Below are 23,175 nucleotides of genomic sequence, written 5' to 3'. Positions count from 1 at the left end.
AAGTCAAATTACAAATACGAGCACTCCAATAATCATTTATACAATGGTGTGTAGTTAGTAGTCCACTTTAATCCATGATCAGGCCCGTGGAGTATAATCCAAATCTTCACATTCATTTTATATGGATGTCACTACAGTCGTTTCCGAAAGGAAGGAAATCCTAAAGCAATTGTTCACAGCGTCGAGCAGGTAGAAAGTCAAATTAGAAACAACAAGCCAACACATGTTGGCACCCTGCAGTGGTCACCAGTGAATCAATTGATCATTTCAAATATTTACAGGGCTTCGAAATTGCAACCCTTCAGTGCCAAGAAATAGGGACCCATTATTATTGTATACTGTGCCACCAAAACATTCAGTGGCGTTTGTGGCTTGTCTTCAAGAATTATAGTGGAAAGTGCTGCCGTTAATATAGGCACAATAGGGCGGTAACATATGTCAAAACCTTATAGGGTCTGAGTGTCTTTTTTGAAGGGTATATATGGACTCTCCTCCAGGGAATTTATCAGGAAATTAGCCGTAGTTGGGGTATTTTATGCACACTCGGCCATCAGCATTACTGAAAATCTTAGACTATTTAAACACTGCTCACAAGGGACTCTGGTTTTACTACTTCTTTGACTTTTCTATATTGCTGCATTCTTTGATTATAACGTGCATTTATCACACTACTGGGAGTATTAGCTTAAAGAAGCTGCCAAGAGGAACCGTACTAGAGTGTGATAGATGTTCTCGCTGCACAGGAATACTCGACCGCAGTGTACTACATTGAAAATGACTTTGTAAGTTTGCCTCACTGCAGACCAGGCCCTGGAATGACACAAGTGGGGACCCAAATTATGCAGCAGCTTTGACTCAATTAAGTGGCAGGAAATGCTATAATATGCATCACTGTGGAAATATTTCCCCCCTATTTATCATTTTAACACCCCCAGATGCAAGAGGGATCCTCACGCGTAGCAACATTCTGAGATTTCTTATGGAAGAAAAGTCTAAACCCTCACAGATCCCACTAAAATGATATTCACTAACATTGGGGATTTTGTCTTGTGTGAAAGCACAAGAACACCACTTATTAAATCTGCCCCTTCTTACTCCCTGAATAAGTTTGTGACATAACATGCAGTGTTGCTTGCAATCAGACGGAAAACAGCCTACGTGGGCACTCTTCATAACCTAAAAGGTGACTCTTTTAAGCTGCCTATCCCAGTTATATTTCAGAAGAGGTGTTTCGATTTGGTTTTAATATGTGCCCACATTATGTACTTCTAGAGGCACCTATCTTCTTCAGGAAACACTCTTGCACACCAATATTTCACATTAAATCTGCTTAAAGCAAGTGTCTCGATAGAAGGCACTGTAAGATTCAAGATATCGAACCTGAAAAAAAGAGAAATGCTGACATTTTTCTGACCCGAAATGCCCTCTTATATTATTTTCAAGACAAAGAAGGAATCATTCTCTCCACCCTGGTTGAATTACATTAATACGCTGGATACCCTATTGGGTGATAAGCCGCGCTTTATGAATCCCAATTGATTGATTGATACTTCAGCATTACTTTTAGTGCAGAAGCCCTCCCCTCTCATTCACGTGGAGGCATCAATGGAGCCAAGGGAAAGCTTTCTTCTCACAAGTACCACTATACTACCCGAGTACAGAAATCAGAACCAGAAGGCGATCAGTTAACATGTGCGGCCTGTGCCGCAGTGCTGCACATGTGTGGTGCATTTTTCTTAGTAACTTTTAAACCCAAACAAATGTGATACATTTTTTTCCATTAAACTCTACAAGAGGGTGGTGTGGTGTGTGCCATGGGTCAATATTTTAGCGGCAAACTCTGTTGTTGCAAAGTCGTACTTTTCCAGTGGCCATGAGTACAGTTTAGATCCTGGCACACCTTAGTGCAGTGTTGCTTTGACAACGACGCAGACTTGGCACCGCAGATGTACACGTTACTACAGGATTCTATGGGAATTCTCTGGCAATGTTACAATCTAACCTAATATTCCTTTCTTAAAGCTATACAATTGCCACATAATAGTTCACTATTGACTTGCCGATTCTGTACATTGGGCTGAATGCCATGATGTTGCTGTAGGCTTCGGTTATGTGGGCATGAGTTAGTTTTCTCTGCACTTGCGGGCTTTTACATTGGTAAGTAAACAACGGTGAGCTTTGCGCTGCGTTGCACCATGAGCGAGCGTACATTTCTCTGGCACTAGTGCTATTCTTTTGTCACACTAAGATGCCATATTTCTTTATTTATGCTGCGGAATTGATACCCTGCACTCCAGTATTTTCCATCTGCTGGTGTGAATTTCTGAGACTATTGTTCAGTTCTTTTGTCACTTTTCTGTGCCTGACATAGTAAAGTACAATACTTGGATGCAGATTTTGAGACTTTGCCAGCAGTATATTCGAGCATCCCTTCAAGAGCGCTGTGGAATGAGTAAACTGTATGTCCTTTATCTCTGTCCTGATGCTGACACTTTGGCACATCATTGCTACATTTCTTTGCTATATATCTAGCACACTACTGTGCAGTATTCGTTTACATCTTTTCTGAGCTTGCCAGATCATGGTGCACTATTAAATCGATGATCCTATAGCGTTTGCAAACGCAATGCAACATTTTGTGCACAAATCTGTGAATGTGGCTCATTGCAGTAAACCGTGCACATATGAACCTTGCAGAATTGTCACACTAGACCCGCAGTGTGCACTGTAATAATTGTGATTATGAGGCAAGGGTGGTAAATCCATAATTATGTTTGAAGGTTTTTTTATTGAATTAGCGCAGTTAATTAAAACCATAGCTATAAAATATCAACATTAGCGCAATTATCATATTAAAAAGCAAAAACTGGAAAAAACAATCAAGATTTGAAATCCTGTACATATATAAAAAAACAATCTTATCGGTGCCATTATAATCTCAATGCGGTGCAGGGTCTGAAGTAAAATAAATTAGTGCGGGAATACTAAATAAGGGGACGGAAAAAGTCTGTAATGAGTTTTTGGGGGGGAAGGACTGGAAGCACGGGGGCCGGAGGGGGTAAAAAAAGGTTGTCCAAAAGTCTCACGAATTTACCAATCCTTATAAGTACTTGAGTGTCTGAGGAAGTAAAGCACAGGGCTGATACTTCCCAACATGATCTAATGCCCCATTTTAGATATAAGGGTTTTAAAAGTAGTCTTCAGGGGGCGTCCAGGGCAGGACAGCAGCACAGAAGATGCAGCCATGATTCGGACTGGTAGTTGCACAGTCTGCATGCCCCCTCCTCACTTGTTGGAGCCCATCGGTTAAAGGCAGTTGAACGCAGACCTAGAAGACGCATAAACATTATATTCTTCCAAGCCACTGCATTTAAGTTATCTAGGAGATATAATTGAGGTGCTCCAAGGAGGTAAGAATTGTTCAGGGGGAGCAAGATTGTTGATGTTTTTAAAGCCTGGAAGTCAATCCGATAGGAGATTTGTTTGACCTGCTTATTGATAAATCATTACTAACACAGTCTGGAAAAAGGTTATCAATCTCTAGCGATTTTATAGCCTTTTTTACTTGATGATTCCATGGATTTCCAGGACTAGCAAAAGTTCTTTTAGCCGGGCTTTTAAAGTGTTATCTGCGGCTTTTAATGTCCTTATAAAGTATTTCAGGGTATCAGCCTCACAACAAACAGATTGTCTTTGACGGCCCAGCTCCAGTCGTAGTCTTGCCCTATGAATAAAATTTGGAAGATGGAAGATTTTTTTATAAATGGAAACTTGGGCGAGGTCGAGACTAGCAGAGCATGCGCCAGGGAAGGCCTGATGTCCATAGTTTAAGGCGGGGAGAAGAGTTGCTTTAATCACCTTCAGGATGGGTTCTGCAGAAGGACTACTCAGGGACTGATTGAGTCGGATCAAGGAGTATGTTATAGCTCCTGCTTTCTTTTTCAAGGCGGCTAGGTGGGCTGCTGGTCTAGAGGACTCGCTGAACCAGACACCCAGGTAAATTTATTTTGTCGTTGTCTTGATCTTTGCAGGCCCAATGTACCACCTTAAACTCTTCTTGTTCTTACAACCGCTGAATATCAAAACCTTAGTCTTTTCCTGATTGATTATTAAGGTATTGGCAATATTATATTTATGGAGCCTGCTTAACACTCTTTGGAGACCCGAATTTGCCTGGTCCATTATTACAATATCGTCGGCATATTGTAAAATGTGCAAGTTCCTTTTTGCAGAGCCCAATTTTGGCGGGAGGAGATTACTTTTCTCCAAAAATGTTCCCAGGTCAGCAGTATAGAGATTGAACAAGAGGGGAGCAAGAACGTAACCTTGCTTTAGTCCGTCTCCGGTAACAATTTTTGCAGAAACTGTCTTTGGGCCAGTTTTAATTCGCACCCATGTGTTCTTGTGCAAAGAGATAAGGGCTCCTAGCAGGCTCTGAGGAATCCCCCAATTATCTAGTTTCCTCCATAAGGTGTGGCGAGACACTTTATCAAAGGCGGCGCTGTAGTCTATAAAGCAGCAATAGAGAGGAAGATGTTTTTTTGTGCTGCATGTTGGCTCAGAATAGCTAGAGTCATGATGTTATCTATTGTGGAGGCCGAGGATCGGAACCCTGTTTGGAAGTATGGTAGAATGTTGTTTTCTGATACCCATTTTTCTAGTGACCTAAGAAGACACCGGGCGTATACCTTGGCCTCAAGATCTAATAGGGCAATGAGTCGGTAATTGGCTGGTACCAAGGGATCTCCTTTCTTAAAAATTGGGCATAGGATCGAGCCCAGCCATGAGTCTGGTAGCCGATGGGTCGTGAACACGTTGTTATACAGGGGGACCAAAAGCTTGGCCCACTCTTCCAGAGCACATTTGAATACCACTGCTTAAAGAGCACTATGGGGTTGGCCCAATCTCATTCCTCATTCTTATATTAGCACTGTGACAGTGACACAGCCTGGTATGGGATCCCTGCCCCAGTGCTGTGGTTTTTGGCACACTACAGTGCATTATATTAACACAGCTATGCAAGTTACACACATCAAGCACTGCCCCCTGATGCCAGTCTATGAATTCATGTACCTATAATGGGCACACTATCACACAGGGCAGGGGAGAGATGCTGCGACTTTGACACACTTTATTTGTGTACAATTACTGGGAATATGGCATATAAAACAAGCCACATTGCCTATAAATTAGAGTACAGCACATTTTCATCTTATAACCTGGTGGACTTGGTACAGTACAGCAACCCTGTGGTATTACTATGGGTTCAAACTTTAGTGCATAATTCTTACACTGTAAAGTTGGGTTTATGACACATAATACATCATTATACATACGTGACAATGCTGTGTATTAGACACATGATCGTGCAGTATATGTACCTGGGAATGCTGCAGTGAATTTTTCTTATTATAGTCTAGTACATGGTGTTCTGGTGCTGCTCTTAATTTGAGATGGTGTTGTGCAGTATATTCACATGGCGATGCTCCAGATTTGCCTCGCGATCGTGCAGAACATTCACATGATGTTGCTGTTGATTTGTCATGCTACACTGTAGCATGACCATCTACGAGGTGTTGCAGTGTTGCTGTCAACTTGGCACACAACAGTTGAAATAATGTGCATGATGTTGTTGAGTGGCTGTAAATGTTGCTGCAGTACTGTATATTTACGTGGTGTTGCATTGTTGTCGATTTGGCATGCTCGCGGTGCATGGTACTATTCACACTTTGTGTGCACGGTATGGTAGAGTGCAGTGTATTTACAGTATTGTGGTCTTGGCGATTTGGCATTCTCCAGTGCAGTGTATGTACATGTGTTGTGGTCTTGCTGTCGATTTGCAATGCTACAATGCAGTGTATTTACGGTATTGTGGTCTTGTCGATTTACCATGCTACAATGCAGCGTATTTACATGTGTTGTGGTCTTGCTGTCGATTTGCAATGCTACAATGCAGTGTATTTACGGTATTGTGGTCTTGTCGATTTACCATGCTACAATGCAGCGTATTTACATGTGTTGTGGTCTTGGTGTCGATTTGCAATGCTACAATGCAGTGTATTTACACGTGTTGTGGTCTTACTGTCGATTTACCATGCTACAGTGCAGTGTATTTACACGTGTTGTGGTCTTGTCAGTTTGGCATGCTACAGTGCAGTGTATTTATACGTGTTGTGGTTTTGTCAGTTTGGCATGCTAAAGTGCAGTGTAGTTACACGTGTTGTGGTCTTGTCGGTTTGGCATGCTACAGTGCAGTGTATTTACACGTGTTGTGGTCTTGTCAATTTGGCATGCTACGGTGCAGTGTATTTACATGTGTTGTGGTCTTTCTGTTGATTTGCAATGCTACATACAGTCCAGTGTATTTACATGTGTTGTGGTCTTGCTGTCGATTTGCAATGCTACAGTGCAGTATATTAACACGATGTTGTGATTTGGCATGTTACAGTACAGTGTGTTTACGCGTGTTGTAGTCTTGCTGTCGGTTTGCAGTGAAATAGTGCAGTATATTTACACGACGTTGTGATTTGGCATGCTACTGTGCAGTGTATTCGCACGAGTTGTGGTCTTGCTGTCGATTTGCTGTGATACAGTGCAGTATATTTACACGATGCTGTGATTTGCAGTGATAGAGTGCAGTGTATTTACACGATGTTGTGATTTGCACTGATACAGTGCAGTGTATTTACACGATGTTGTGATTTGGCAAGCTACAGTGCAGTGTATTCACATGGCGTTAGGTAGTCGCTGTTCATTTGTCACTCTACAATGCAGTGTGTTTACATAGTGCTACACTGGTGCTGTTGATCTCGCACGCTGCAGTGCAGTATTTTCACACAGTGATGCAGCCGTGAATTGTTCACATTATAGTGCAGTATATTCCTTGGATGGTGATGTGGGGTTGACACTATATTGTGGTACATTACCATGATGATTCCATTTATTCAACATTATGGAGCTGTACACTCATATGTGATGCTGTGGATATGATAGTATAGTGCAGTATATTTATCTGGTGGTGCTGTTGATTTGACCCCAGGGTGCAGAATATTTATAGCTGAAGCTGTCCATTTGACAGTCGTGCACAGTATGCTTATGCAGTGATGCTGTTAATTGGAAACTATGCTGCAGTATGTTTATACAGGTTGATTGTTGATTGAATGCATTGTTAAGGTATATTTATATATTAATGCTGTTGATTTGATATTATGGTGCACTCTATTTATATGCTGAGGCTGTTGCTTTGATATGCGTGTACAGTATTTATAAGGTAACACTATGTGCATTTATACAGTTTTGTTGTTGATTTATGCCGGGTCTGGTGGTTCAGTGGACTAATGCTTCCACTGTGTGGTTACAGGTTCAAATCCCGGAGGGTCCACTCAGCCTTTCATCCAAGGTCGATAAAATGAGTACCATTGAGTTGGGTAACAATAAACATCTGTTATTCAGCGCCAAGAGACCCCGTTATTATTTAATGCTGGTGGGTAATATTTATAGGTGATGATTTCTATTTCATAGCATAGTGCAGTTTGTGCATCTGATGATGATGTTTCTGTGACAGGCGTTTACGGCATATTTATGAAGTAACACTACCCTTTTGATGCAGTGCACGTATATACAGTTACAGTACAGTTCTATAGTGATACTATCGTGCAGTATATTTATGCAGCTGCTGGGCGGTTCTATGGAGATACCACCAATACTATTGGGCACTGTCTGCATACTGTGACGTCGTTACTTGGATACTGGGGTGCAGTGTATATCTTCCCCGGAAGGGGGTATCGCGGGATACGTCATGACGTCACGTCGCCTCTTATGTTTACAGCGTGCCTGTGGATGTTGGGCTGCACCCCTGGCCCCCAGAGTGTCGTCCTCACAATGCAGTGTTTCAGTGGCCCCCCTCCTGCAGGGAAGGGTCCTCCCTCGGGGTGCGGTGACCCCTCAGCCCCCCTGCCTCGCCGGGCTCATTGTGCTCGTGACTGAGGCGGCCCCGGCAGCTGCTGCCGTCTCAATATGAACCCACCGCCTTTGTCCGCAGTCCATGAAAAGCGGGCGCCATAGAGGACAGCCCGTGCTCTGGGGAGGGGGCACCCCGGCGCTGTCTGAGACCCCTGCTTGATGGATGGACCACCAGTGAGAGCTCAGGCCGCCCAACAATGCGTCTTCAGGGTGGAGGCTGACAGGCCTATAAAGGAAAGGATAACATGTCCCAACACCCGCCTCCACCCAAGCCTGACATTCCACTGACTCGGCCCCAGGCCGCCCGGCTACTGCCCCACTACCCTCAGCTACGCCTCGTGTCCCGCCCACCATAACATGGCAAACCCCAAACCTCCACCAAAGAAAGATACCAAAGTACAGCATCCTGTATCTGTTTTGTTATGGGTGCAGGCAGTGGTCATTGGTATGCGGTTGGTAAAATAGGGTGAGTTCATCACCAAACACTGGCAAAGCCAACAGGTCTGACTTGCATTTTCAGTCAAGACTAAAATATAGTTTAAAAGGCGTCTGCAGTGAAAAAAACTAAAGTGAAAAACGTGCTTCCTCGCTGTATAAATTGCATCTATGAGATAAAGGATGTAATTTGTGAAGATTCAATATTGGTGTAAAATAGCCGAGTGTGCTTTGCAATGGAAGATACACCCAACAGCCAATAACCTGAGGTGAAAGAGCGATACTCCTCTGCAGCAGTACCAATCAACGGCAGGCACTGAAGAAAGCGGGCACCAGCTGCTTATTCACGGAGCTGTCTGGGGGGTGCGGCGTGGAGTGTCCGCGTTGCCTTTGATCTCTTCAAGCACTATGAAACTCGGTACGTGTTCTCTAAAGCCATTAGCAAACCACGGTATCTCCTCTTTGCATGTTCTTACAGACTCTTCCAAACATTTAGGCGCAGCTCCTGGTCCAGTTCATAAACGTCACTCCGGCTGCTGTCGATAAGGATAGATGGCCGAATCTGATTGGCTCATCAATATAACGTTGAGGGGTTGATGTAAGATGACTGTCCCTAATTCTCCGTGGAGCCAGACACGCCCGTCATTAAAGCCTAAATTGGAAAATACCCCCACCGAGCGCCGAGAGGCCCATGGTACTGCCTTCAAGGGATGCAGGTGAGACGGGAGCCTCTTGTGTTCGAGATCTATCTCCAGGCGCCTCGAAGCAGGCAGGGCACACATTCCAGCCTACATGGCCCTCCCTATTTTGTACTAATCTCCGTCACTAACTCGTCCCCAATCTTGCTTCTGCAATTACTTATCTGCGAGTTACCTGCAATTACCGGGAAACTCCCGGTTACTCCACGTAATAAGAGGAATAGGGATAATTACATAGCAACGCAGATCGCGAGCAAATGCCAACATGCAAGATACTGCCACAGAACAGCATCGGGGACTTGTACTGTCGACTCCCTGCTCCTCGAACGAGAGAGAAGGAGCACCTGTCCAGGGCCGGCAGCGGTTCCTCGGGCCGGCCATCTCGCCTCGTCGCCAGAGGTCCTGCCTGTTCGCTTTACTGAGTCCGGGCCTCCGGCTGCGGGTTCCAGCACACACAGGACGGTTCTGTTCCGTAAGACAGGTATCAGTTCGACTAAGGCACTTACTCAAAAGCTATGCCTATGGAGGGGTTTTACGGGAATACAGAGAGTCCGAGATACAGAACACGCCAAAACATACATTTCTATTTACTGCATAAAAAAGCTGCATGAAGGTGAACTCGGCCCAGCAAGAAACTTAAAGGTGTGAATGGGAAGCATTATTGTGAACCTGTGGTGTCAGAGTCGATGCAGCTCAACACTTTTTTAAATAGTGTGCATAGGGGACTATACAATGACTATTTAAATTTCGCCATAGGTTTTAATAAGAATTGAATAATACAGATGTTCTATCTTTGTAAATTCGGCCTATCTTCTATCATTCTGCCCCGTGAGCAATTGACAACTGGCGTTTGAATTGTGGCCTCTCAGCTGAATAAATAAAAAAAACGAATTCTGGTGAGAATTCAGATTTATTCCGAGAGATAGAAATATTTAGGAAAAGGCCAAAAGGTTAAAAATACCCAGGGGCTAGAACTCACTCCTTTTGGGGTTTCCACGTCGAAGGACAATTTGTGTGAAAATAGACTAGCTAATGCCGCATATCAATGCAAACACACACAGTTATAAATGTGTAAGTTTCCCGCCAGTAAATATGTCTCTTCTTTTGGGCGGGCTGAGTCAGCGGAGGTGTCAGGGCGGCCCTCCATGTTTTGTGTCTGCGTTGTGTACACTGTAAATACTGCCTTGTCTGTGCACGTGCCACACCAGCCGTTTACCGGTCGCCAGGCTGCCTCGTGCTTGCTGTTACTGAGTAAAGATTAATTCTTTAGGGAACCTTTCCTTAGCTGAGAACAGGGCAGGGTTTCTACAGTGTGAACAGTAACGCCCTTGGCAGTGACAGGAGGACACGTAGGCACAAAGCCATCGACTTCCCAGGTGAGGGGGTTATTATTATTATTATTATGTTTGCACTTGTAAAGCGCGCTGCTACCCGGAGGTTTCCTGGCGCTGTGCAACGCTGGGGAACCCGTCCAGGCTTTCCCTGTGGGATGGTCCCTGCTGGGAGTCTCCAAGGTGGAGCCAGGCATCCCCGGCGTTGGGGGGGCCGTTGTGGAGATTAGGCAAGCTAATGCCCAGAGTTGCCGAGTGGGACCCCTGATTAGAGTAGGCACCGAAGCGAGAATTATCGAGTCCGCTGACCCAAGTCCACGACCCTGCCGCGTCGGGAATTGAACCCTGGTCCCGGCCGACGTCTGCCGCCTCTAACCAGTGAGCCACACCACTCCACTAACCAGTGAGCCACACCACTCCACTTATGCATGTGCACCCCGAATACTCCAGGTCTAATCCTGGCTTTCCTATTAGAGGACATCCTTTGATCTCGGCTAGATCCCCGCATCCCCTACCTCCTATCATGTGGCACACTTATCATTAACAAAACACACTATCTAATGGAGGGTCTGAGGGCAGGTTTAACGACTCAAGACTGAACACATGCCCTTATACAACTTATAACAACAAAGAGTGTACAGGAGTCGCCGCTCAACGTTTATACTCTAGACCCATCAACCAGTGACTATACGAAGTAGACTGTGTATTCAGGTGTAAGAAACATTAGACTACACATATATACGGCATGCAGCATGGGTAGGAATTTTCCATCAGTTGCCGTTCTGTACCACCATTTTTACATCATGTGGGTTCTCCTTACCCAGGAGTTAGTATACAAGTTCAGTCACACTTAAACAGGTGTGAGTGTTGGGGAGACCAATGTAAAAGAGTTTGTGTGGTGGTTTCGAGATATGGTGTTTTTCTAAGTAAAAAGTTATACACCTGAGGGAAAGCAGTGCAGTGAGTGTATAGTGATAAGTGAGTAAAATTGGGTGATACTGAGTAGAAAAGTGGTTTATTAGTATCTCTCAGACCCCAAGATTAAAAACAAGTGAAAGGTAGATTTGACAGAATATCTACCAGCAGGAGGTCAACATGTTTCTGCATACCATCGGAAGAGTTTCCTTATGCATTCGTCAGGACCTAGATGGTGCTACTGCTTACAAATTATTAAGTGAAGTTAAAAAGGGAAAATTTCACCTGAGAATCTCCACCACAGTCCAAAACTTGTGGGGATGGCGCCTCACCTCACCTGGCAGCAGCTCAGGTAGAATAGGAGCACCGCTCTCTCCGTCGGTGTCTCCAAGCGTCCCTCTGGGCTGTTCTGGGGAGGCCGGGAGAACCCACATGATGTAAAAATGGTGGTACAGAACGGCAACTGATGGAAAATTCCTACCCATGCTGCATGCCGTATATATGTGTAGTCTAATGTTTCTTACACCTGAATACACAGTCTACTTCGTATAGTCACTGGTTGATGGGTCTAGAGTATAAACGTTGAGCGGCGACTCCTGTACACTCTTTGTTGTTATAAACACTTATCATTAAACCAGTGCTTCAAACGGGCCGGTACTGTCCGGTGCAGAGTACTGGCACTTATTTATTTTAAGAGGGAGAGTACCAGCACTTCTCGAGAGAAATTCAATACTTTTAATTGTAGAGTACCAGCACTTCTGAGAAACAAGCAGGTACTCTGTTACAGAGTACATGCACTTCTATTTTTCCATTTCAAGCACTGAGTTAAACCAGTACTTACTGTGCATAAGCATTCTGCACAACATCGTTAGTAAGGCGGAGGGAGTACCTGTCACAAAATGGAAAGCAAAAGGACAATGCTATTCCCAAGACTTTGTAGTACCTTGAATTTTGTTGGTACACTTTAGACTGATGAACTGTAAGAAAAAGGGATGGGAATGATTTGTAGGAAGATAACCATTGTGAAATGTCCCCAGGTCAGTAGCCATGAGAAGAGACATGGTGGTCTTTTGAGTACCTATGTGAAATGAGTGGACACTTTAAGTTAGGCCCAGTGGGACATGGCTCTCTTAAAGGTGAATGTGGACCTGTATTGATGGTTCAACGAAGATCTCTATTAAAACGGGAGTTCCTTGAACAGGGAATTAGGTTGTGCAGGCCTGCTCTGGTGGAGTCCATGGACCCATGCAACACAATGTCGAACATTAGACGGACTCAGTTATTGAATATTTTTGAAAGGATGATCAATGAACAGGTTATGCAATGAGTAATCTGGAAAGGGCTCCCAAATCCATTTTTAAAATGCGATAAATCAGAAACCTTTTAGGCAAATTTAACATGCACAGATAATCGGCAAGGACGGGCTGCTAGGGATTGCAATAATCAGCTGCTCCCTATCCCGCTTTGCGCAGATAACTACTTTGTCTATTCTGGTATTTTTAATGATGTAAAGTTTTGCACATCAGCACTTTTATAGTGGGACTCATAGCCCAGCCGGCACTGTATACATACCTACCTCGGTCCTGCTATTATGCACCTTAATAATTTATATCAATAGACTTAAGGGAACCTGAGCCGTCTGTATGACAATTGTGCATTTTTAGATATCATGGAAAAGATCAACCCCTGTTTAGCCACTTTTTCCAATGTAGTTTCGTATTTGGCATCTCAACTAAAATACCCAGGAAGGAAAGTTGAAGCAAGCGAAGGGCTTGTGGCACGATGCCCAGGCGCAGTATTAGTTGTATGATGAATCTCCTTTTCATTCATTTTGTATGTATTTTTAAACATCATGAACTGTGTGATTTTGTTCATGGTTTTAATTGACTAATAAACTAATTCTTTCCTCCGCAAATATGGAGGTATATACTACCATGATACTGAGTGAACCGATAAAAAACTGTGCTCTATTAGATCAACTTTATCCTAGAAGATGGCACCTTTGGAACAGGGTGGATTCCATGAGTCTTGTTGGTGGAGCTCTATATCAGGGAAGAACAATTAACTATATGGCAGGACCCAGAGGGCACGAATCCAGGGACAGTTGCACCCTAGCCTGCTATTATTCAACATGAAACATTACTGAACAAAACATCAGTCAATAATACCAAAGATGGCCTCTATCCAACTTTAATCATTATGGAAAACAGACACACACAGCCAAACACAGAGCCCACAGACCCCCTTGGCTCCCGTGACAGAGAATCTCATAACCATAAAAAGCAAAATGATTCCAAAAGGGCTCCGGGACCTTACAAACAGTGGAAAAGTGCTACGGAAATACCTGTACTGTAATACATTTTTGTACTTAGGACACATTTAATCTAGACAAAGCTAGCTGTTTTGTAGATAAATTAATCCTGGGTACAAAGCTGTCACCGGAAACATCCACCCACCAGAAGGACTGTGCAACGACTTAGAACTTCTTCTGCAACAAAATTGCAACAATATACCACAACTCCTCCCCACCCCCATAACCAGACCCCCCTGGCCCTCCCCAGAAGTCTCGAAGTGACGGAGGAAACCACAACAACCATGAAGACCCCTACGGGGCCCCGGCGGACCCCTGCTCCCACCATGCATTCGATAAAGAAGCAAACCCTATTATTGAGGCCCTCACCTTTATCCTCAACACCTCCATCAGTACAGCAACCTTCACAGAACCACGGCAACACGCAGCTGTCAACGCTCTCCTAAAAAAATCCTCGGATAACCCAACTAAACTCATCAATTACCAACCAATATTGCTACTTCTTTGTACCATTTGCAAAACACCAGCCTCTCAACACCATACAGTCAAGATTCAGACCCACTCACAGTACAGAAACTGCCCTCATAGCAGCAATTGATGACATCAGAATGATTCTCGACAGAGGAAAGCCACAGCCCTCATACCTGTAGACCTATCAGCAGCTTTCGATACAGTTTCTGACCCCATCCGAATCCAACGACTCCATAAAGCAGACATTCAGGGAAACGCAATCAAAAGGATCTGCTCCTCCTTACTCGAAGAACCTAAACCATGAACATTCTCCCCTAATTCTCGAAAGCACTATATCTTATTTGTGGAGTCCCTCAGGAGAACTCATCAGCCCAATACTCTTCAACATTTATATGACCCCCCTGGCCTACGTCATACAAGCTCATATCATAAAAATCCTTATTTTCACTGACAATACACAAGTGATACTGTCCCTCTTAGTCAAAACATCCAACACCAGGAACAAGTTCACAACATGCATTACAGAAGTAGTCCTCTGGATGAAATCCAATTGCCTCAAATTGAACTTGTACAAGTCAGAAGTAGTAGTCTTTGGGAAGAATACCTCGACATGGGACTCCACCCGGTGGCTCACAGACCTTGGACCAACAACCACACTGTTCTTGCGCGTGAGAAACCTCAGAATCATCATAGACAACGAACTGGACATGACTGCCCAAGACAATGCAGTGCTCTCGTCCTGCTTCAAAACACTAAGGATACTGAAAAAAATCTTCAAGTGGCTAGAGGACAACAACCGGAAAACAATCACCCAAGCCCTTATCAACAGCAGACTAGACTATTGAAACAGACTGTTTGCAGGGATAACCAACCGGTTCACAAGAAGACTACAGACCATCAAAAACAACGCAGCAGATTAGTCCTCAATCTCCCAATTCAAGCCCACATCCCAACACACCTTAGGGAACTCCAATGGCTCCTGATACACAAGCACTCACAATTTAAGTCCCTCATCCATACTTACAAAGATCTCCACAACACTGGCCCTTCCTACCTGAAAAGCTGCATTCACTTCCACCAAACTTCCAGACACCTCCACTCTGCTGGCCTCTCACTAGCATACACACAAGCATACACAAAAGCAGAGCAGGGGGCTGCGCTTTCTTGTACCTGACCCCTAAATCCTGGATTGGCCTCCACCAACACATCAGGGTCTCCTCTCTTCTTGACTTTTGCAAGACACTGAAGACCTGAGTTTTCGAATAAACCACAAGGGATGGCCTCACACCTGCTATAGAGCATCTGGATACCCCCATGGGTGATTAGCACACTATAAAAACACACATAACATTATAATGCTTTTTACTAACCATGTATGTTTCTATTTATTTATCCTTTCCTCCAAAATGCCCAAGGATTTAAATATAAGCATACTGCTCCTTTCTAATCCGTGAGATTTTGTTTCTTTTTTTTCTTAATGTGACCCATATGTGGAACTGGAGGCAGAGTGACCATCTTTGGTAAGGACACAATTCCCTGTAGGTTTGGGAATCAGAGGTGAACATTACATAGATTTTTTCTAAGTGTGATGCACTAGGAGTTCTTACTTGGTGCCTGTTGTTGAATAACTCTGGATAGAGCAATTGCTACCACTGGATTTCATGCAGCGGTGATGCAGTGTTCACAGTGCTTGTTGTCTTTGCTCTTTCAGGGGAAGCTGTACATCTGGCCCGGGATTTTGGTTATGTGTGTGAGACAGAGTTTCCTGCAAAGGCTGCAGCAGAATACCTGTGCCGGCAACACTCGGACCCGACAGAGCTCCACAGTCGGAAAAACATGCTTCTGGCCACCAAGTGAGTGCTAACGGGGAAACTACAATGCATGGGGTACTGAGAAACAGATTCACTAATGTCGAACAGACAGATGCCCAGCATCCAAGCGGCTCCATCTACTAGAACCCCAAGCCTTGGTTCAGACATCTAGTCAATGTGTGAACACTTTGGCTTGATGTTGGAGTGCTCTTAAGCACACCAATATTCAAACCCAACCAGTTGTTAGAGGACCCTGTCTGTCTGAGCCCCTTTGTAAAAGAAGTTGTTGTGCCCCTATTTTCAGGTCTGGGTTTGAGAGCATGGTGGTCTAAACAGACCTTTTGTTTCAAATATACATCTAGTGAGTTGTGGATCGTCCGTTTTCAACCATTGGCTTTCTTTGACCAGCCTCTTTCACTCATTGGCTTGATACTATGTCAATCACATGTTGGCTCAGCCCAGAAGGACACTTCTCTTTCACCTAATACTATTGGCTGTATCTTTCTGTCTAGAATGGACTGCCTATATTGCAATCCACGAGGGGCTCTTTTACATCTCCTTGCCTCTCTTTTGGCTTCTCATTGACATGTTCTTTATGCAAGCATACAAAGGCATGCACAAATGCGCACTAGTTAATGCCTGATTAATATGCATTAGTATATGAAACTCAGAACTATTGGCTTGTTGCCAGTGCTTGTTTAGTATAGAAGTCCATTTTGCCATACCCATGGCTGGTTTCCTTATCGAAAATACCAACAGAGAGGTTAATATTTTGTACATTGTGAAATCTTTTAATGAACTTGTACAAGTAGTGCAGAAATGATATAGTTCACTCACATACGTGACAACACAGCTTCACTCTTACATTGTGTGCAGCTCAGAGGAAGACGTTATGCTTTAACAGACCCACTTCTGCATCACAAGCTATAAGGCACTGTGTGAAAATAAAAAAAAGGCAGCAGAAAAAAATATTTGTGAAGAAAGTAATAAGGAGGAAAATTAAGAATTTGTATTTTGAGTACTCATGAACAAAGTGAAAAGCATTAAACATTGGGTATTTGTCTTGTTAATTATTCGTCTTGCTAATCTTTTCAGCAGTGCAGGACCAGATATGGCAATTACAAGCTTTGAGAAATGCTTAGCTTGAGGATTGGGTTAGAGCTATGTTTGCGGTTACAGTTGGGGTTAAAGTAGGGCATGGGGATTGATTTGGGCTCCATTCATTTAGGTTTAGAGTTTGGTTTGTTTTACAGGTTATCGTTAGGTTTAGGACTCTGGGTGCTTTTAGCATTAGGGCCTGAGATTGGGTTAGAGTATGTAGGATTACATGGTGTTCTAAAAGCTGTGTTTATGGTCAGAAAAGGGGGTGGTGATGAACAGAGTGTCTGAATTAAGCAGACCACTCTTACCCAGTCCAAAGATCAGGGCTTGATCCATCACCGTTATTTATCTCACTGCCCCATCCCAGCTCAGAACCTGGCTATATGCAAATCAGTCTGTCCCTGGCCCAGTGCATCATGGGAACAGGGCAGACTAAACTACCAAGCCAATTCTTCACCAGAAAGGAGACAAGCTACCGGGGACCGGTTTCTGGCATTTCAGCCGTCTTCGGCCCGGCTTGCTTGAATCCTGATGGAGCAGTGAGAAAGGGACTCATGTCTGAGTATACCCTGCCACACCTATAGTGGCCAAAAACGATTCAGAAAAGGGGGTGGTGATGAACAGAGTGTCTGAATTAAGAAGACCACTCTTACCCAGTCCAAAGATCAGGGCTTGATCCATCACCGTTATTTATCTCACTGCCCCATCCCAGCTCAGAACCTGGCTATATGCAAACCAGTCTGTCCCTGGCCCAGTGCATCATGGGAACAGGGCAGACTAAACTACCAAGCCAATTCTTCACCAGAAAGGAGACAGGCTACCGGGGACCGGTTTCTGGCATTTCAGCCGTCTTCGGCCCGGCTTGCTTGAATCCTGATGGAGCAGTGAGAAAGGGACTCATGTCTGAGTATACCCTGCCACACCTATAGTGGCCAAAAACGATTCAGAAAAGGGGGTGGTGATGAACAGAGTGTCTGAATTAAGCAGACCACTCTTACCCAGTCCGAAGATCAGGGCTTGATCCATCACCGTTATTTATCTCACTGCCCCATCCCAGCTCAGAACCTGGCTATATGCAAATCAGTCTGTCCCTGGCCCAGTGCATCATGGGAACAGGGTAGACTAAACTACCAAGCCAATTCTTCACCAGAAAGGAGACAAGCTACCGGGGACCGGTTTCTGGCATTTCAGCCGTCTTCGGCCCGGCTTGCTTGAATCCTGATGGAGCAGTGAGAAAGGGACTCATGTCTGAGTATACCCTGCCACACCTATAGTGGCCAAAAACGATTCAGAAAAGGGGGTGGTGATGAACAGAGTGTCTGAATTAAGCAGACCACTCTTACCCAGTCCAAAGATCAGGGCTTGATCCATCACCGTTATTTATCTCACTGCCCCATCCCAGCTCAGAACCTGGCTATATGCAAATCAGTCTGTCCCTGGCCCAGTGCATCATGGGAACAGGGCAGACTAAACTACCAAGCCAATTCTTCACCAGAAAGGAGACAAGCTACCGGGGACCGGTTTCTGGCATTTCAGCCGTCTTCGGCCCGGCTTGCTTGAATCCTGATGGAGCAGTGAGAAAGGGACTCATGTCTGAGTATACCCTGCCACACCTATAGTGGCCAAAAACGATTCAGAAAAGGGGGTGGTGATGAACAAAGTGTCTGAATTAAGCAGACCACTCTTACCCAGTCCAAAGATCAGGGCTTGATCCATCACCGTTATTTATCTCACTGCCCCATCCCAGCTCAGAACCTGGCTATATGCAAATCAGTCTGTCCCTGGCCCAGTGCATCATGGGAACAGGGCAGACTAAACTACCAAGCCAATTCTTCACCAGAAAGGAGACAAGCTACCGGGGACCGGTTTCTGGCATTTCAGCCGTCTTCGGCCCGGCTTGCTTGAATCCTGATGGAGTGTTTATGGTCAGGCACTGGGTTGAAACCAGTGTGAGGTTTACGACTGAGTTTAGGCTAAATGTTTGGGGTTAGGGTTTGTATAAGTGTAAGGGTTAGCAATAGGGATGTTGAGGGGAGATTGTTTTCATTCTAGTGTTCCTCTTGCTGGTTTCTCCATAAGAGTTCATACAGTGGCAAATGCTTTTTTCTTAATAATTGTTACTTCATAATGTCTTCTTTATTATACTACTATGAATAGAAAGTCCTTTTCAGACGTTACCAGCACTGTCATTCGATGGTGTACACCAAGGGGCTTATTTACATGCCCCTTGCTCCACTTTTGCGTCATTTTCCCCTTGTTAAAAATGACGCAAAGTGGCACAAGGGGCTTGTAAATAAGCCCTCAAGTAAATAATATTCAGTACCATGTGATGTAAGACAGCTCACTTCAGATCCCAAGTTGACAATAACTTCTGGGTAGGAATGTGCATAATTCATGTAATTCCCTTAAGCATAACCATGTAGAATTACTGCAAAATTATGCATAATTACACGAGGAGCATAATCCGGCATTTAGCGCTGTTTTCTCAGTGCAAAATGCACCCTTGCGTCATAAATTAACAAGAGGATGCATTTTGCACTAAGAAATTGGCACAAAATCCTACAGAACTCTAATATCCGCAGCCAGCAACCGCTCACTAAGTGTGTTGTTCCTGTGCTCCTGTGGGAGGATTTTTGCCCCAAATTACTCTTAATTACGCAAACGAGTGTAATTGAGTCATGTCTGTAATTTTGTGTCACAGGAGTAACATTAAATTACCGAAATTGCTCTTCTTACTCCGGCATAGTTGACATTTCACCCAGGCCTACTTATAGTGTGAAGTGAAGTGTTGAGTGTAGATGTGTATAGGACACATGAGCTAAGTAGCAAACATTCCAATCTCACAGACCTGTCCAGGATAAAACAGAGGCATGAAGTGCTCGCTCATCGTCAAATCTTTGTTCCACCACTTGGTTTCCCTGTCTTAGATTCTAGTCCCTCACATCCGCTTCACACGGGCACTCGTCACCTATCGCCTCTGCTTTCCTTCTAGTCAATGGGTCTCTCTGCCGCACAGAGAGCAAGGTGACTTCTCCCTGAACATCCAGCTTGAACACTGATGTATTTTTGGCAATCTAGGAAGGTTTCTCTGCCATTCAGTGGAACCTCCTATCTCACTACTTGTACCAATTCCTTTACTACCACCATAGGTAAAGATGTATAAAAGTGACAGGTTCACACCTAGGTTTAAAGTTAACACTTCTCCCCTTTCTTCCATTTTCAGGCAGATTCTGAAGGAGTTTGCTGACATGTTGGCCCAGGATCGCTCTCCGTTGGGCAACAGCCGCCCGTCGCTCATCCTGGAGCCCGGCGTCCAGAGCTGTTTGACCCACTTCAGCCTCATCACACACGGCTTTGGCGGGCCAGCCCTGTGCGCTGCCCTGACCGCCTTTCAGAACTACTTGATGGAGTCGATTAAGGGGCTGGACAAAATGTTCATGAATGGCAACGGCCATGCAGGCGGGGACTCAAAACCCTCAGAGAAAGACGTAAAACACCGGAAATAAAGGGGCACATGAGAGACACACACCCCTTTTGCAGGGATCAAGGGAGAGCTGCAGCCCCATCCCAGTCCTAGCAGGAGAGGCCTGAAGCCTGCCGAGGACTGGAACAGAAATAAGATGACGCTACTAAAACTAACCGCAGAAGGCTCCCAACGCAGCGGTACAAGTTTCATGGACCATGTGGATGAAACCAAAACTATGTGGACGAAAAGGATTTTGAAGCACCTCATTCCACCAAGAAAGACACAGATTTAGGGTATATACAACCTTCTAAACAAGAGAAAATGGAGGACAAGGACTCTTCATCAGTTCAACCATGAAACATAAATACAGAAGCCTCATTGTATCCTTCTCACCGGAGAGAAACATGTAGTGCAGGACATTTAACAACCACCACCCCCCCAAAATGTACTTTAAAAATGGTGTTACTTTCAGTTTTGAGAAGCATCTTGTTCGCAGAAAGACATGTCTTTTGCTGTGTCAATATGTACAAATTTGGAAGGGGAGTTACAGTAGCTGGGAAATCAATACGCCTTGCCACGGATACTAGCCATAACAGGCATTGCTAGTTTTTGTCTCAAATTTAACTTCTTAAAAATTGGAATCCATTTTGTACTTTTTTTGTTATCATAAACTTAAATTTCTCAATTGTTCAAAATGTTTAGATTTCAGAGCTCCTTCGCAAAAGTGCAACTGAAAAATAGCAGACACTGCTTGCTCCAAAAATCTGTTGTATTAAGATCACCCTGCATTGATAATCACTACCAACAGAAGTATAAAAGGTTAACATTTAATGCTGAAAAAGGACAACGTCGTTCCCTGCACACTCTCTAGATAGAGCCCCTTCATGGCCTCGAGGTATGCCCTTTCTTGCTTCTTATGTCTCCAAACGTGGATAGTGATGTATTTCATCTTGCTGAGCCCCAAGGGGAAATGTTTTTTTGCGACTACTGAACAGGGCCCAAAAAAAGTCTCAAAAAAATAATAAGAACAAGTATTCAGATTTTACAATAAATGTAAAAACAGAGAAGTCAAAGTCAGCATATGTAATATGTCTGTACTGTAAAATTATTACAGAAAAACTACAAGATGCCCTGCTTTACCGTGCAGTGTGGGTCTGTGCCGTAATGGCTCAGGTATAAAAAAAAATGCTTTATAACAAGTCATAACTGGGTGGAGAGAGAGGTTTTTCTACATACAGATTTTGAAGGGCAGAAATGCTTTGGGCCAGTGTACATAGGTAGAGTGGCGAATTGTGGGGGAGGCGAGGGACCACAGGAGCGATTGCCCCAGGTACAAAATTCTTAGGGAGCACAAAAAATTTTAAAACAAAAATTCATACTAATAATTTTTTTCTTTTAAAGTTTTGCGGCAGGAAGTGTAAATGTTCACAGGTTAGGGAGCAGAATACTTGCCTTGCCCCGGGTGCTGGCATCCCACACTGCACCGTTACACAGGTACAAGGAAATTGAAAAAGTGATCTCAAAGCCCATGCTTGTGAGATATCTATACTCATTGGCCCTTGATATTAAGATTTATTTTTTTTACCCCATGCGTAATATACATTCTATGTTACGGGTGCATTAAGCAATCGCCCTTCTATCTCCAAAAACCTCAACAAATATGTCTTATTTTCTTGGCAGACTTTCCATAAATTCTCCTCCCAGCTCCAATATGGTGATAACCTATGAGACAAGGCCATGTCACTCAGTTTTTAACATCATTTTCTCTTCCCCATGTTCAAGGTCAGAGTACGTAACAAGGAGGGTGGTTTGGGAATCAATTTTTTTTAAGACATTGAAGGTACTTTGCTTACATAACATCACCCTGGACGCCTCGATCTGTCAAACTATGAGAAAAAAGATTGCGCTGCGAAAAGCACATCGAACTTGAACCAGGCCAGATGGAAACTGTTGAAAATTTGTATATATTTATTTATGTGTAATTAAATTGCAAACGTTTTATCATGTTCGGTGCACGTTATTTATATTGAATTAAGTTGGCTTTATTAATATTATTATTTTTTTGTTTGAAATATGTATGTTTTTTGAACTACTGCAACATTAGGGACAGGGAGCGGTCCCCGAAAGGCCCTGGTGTAAGAGGATGGGATTGACAAAGAACAGGCTTTGGGTGCCTGCCACCTTTTGCTAAACCCACTAATGTTGTACAAACACCACACGTGTCAAACTTGTCCTAATAAATCTTTTTATTTCAAATGCACCTTTTTGATGTTCTTTTCAGCAAGGTTTCACCTTTGTTTTCTACAAATCTACTGAAAGGGTCAAGGATTGTGACATACATAAGTGCTTACTGTGACTGTATGTACCTAGCCTTTGTACGTGTACAAATACCAACACACCACCCCATTGCATGTGCTCTTTATGCTTAGGTTTCCATAGACCTACAATTTACGCACATTGCATAGTGCATGTGGTTATGCACCACAGGTTTGGCCGTGCCTAAAACTGCACTTTTTCAGGAGTGAGGAGGCTGCATAGCATTGTAAGGAATGAAACTCAGGGACTTATCACCCAAAGGTACAACTTTAACCTGGCCACATCTGGACTGTTACCCACCACTAGTAACCTACTTTGACTGACTTGTTGTCTCTTCTTCAGGACCTCACTGACATCG

The 23,175-nt window shown here is 44.0% G+C and overlaps 1 protein-coding gene across 1 annotated transcript in view; it reads left to right on the top strand.

Moving 5' to 3' along the window:
• The window catches only part of TFAP2E (transcription factor AP-2 epsilon), a 91,269-nt gene extending 68,515 nt beyond the window's left edge, over nt 1-22,754 (top strand). Inside the window, exons 6-7 of the mRNA XM_086956506.1 lie at nt 15,835-15,976; nt 20,259-22,754. Of these exons, the coding sequence (XP_086812632.1) occupies nt 15,835-15,976; nt 20,259-20,541 (425 nt within the window). The 3' untranslated portion in view covers nt 20,542-22,754. The remainder of the gene's footprint in view (nt 1-15,834; nt 15,977-20,258) is intronic.
• Nucleotides 22,755-23,175: the final 421 nt, after the last annotated feature.

Source organism: Lissotriton vulgaris, chromosome 2_1, assembly GCF_964263255.1.
Source record: "Lissotriton vulgaris chromosome 2_1, aLisVul1.2, whole genome shotgun sequence".
NCBI classification, from domain to species: Eukaryota; Metazoa; Chordata; class Amphibia; order Caudata; family Salamandridae; genus Lissotriton; species Lissotriton vulgaris.
This window is presented reverse-complemented; position numbering and strand designations above follow the sequence as displayed.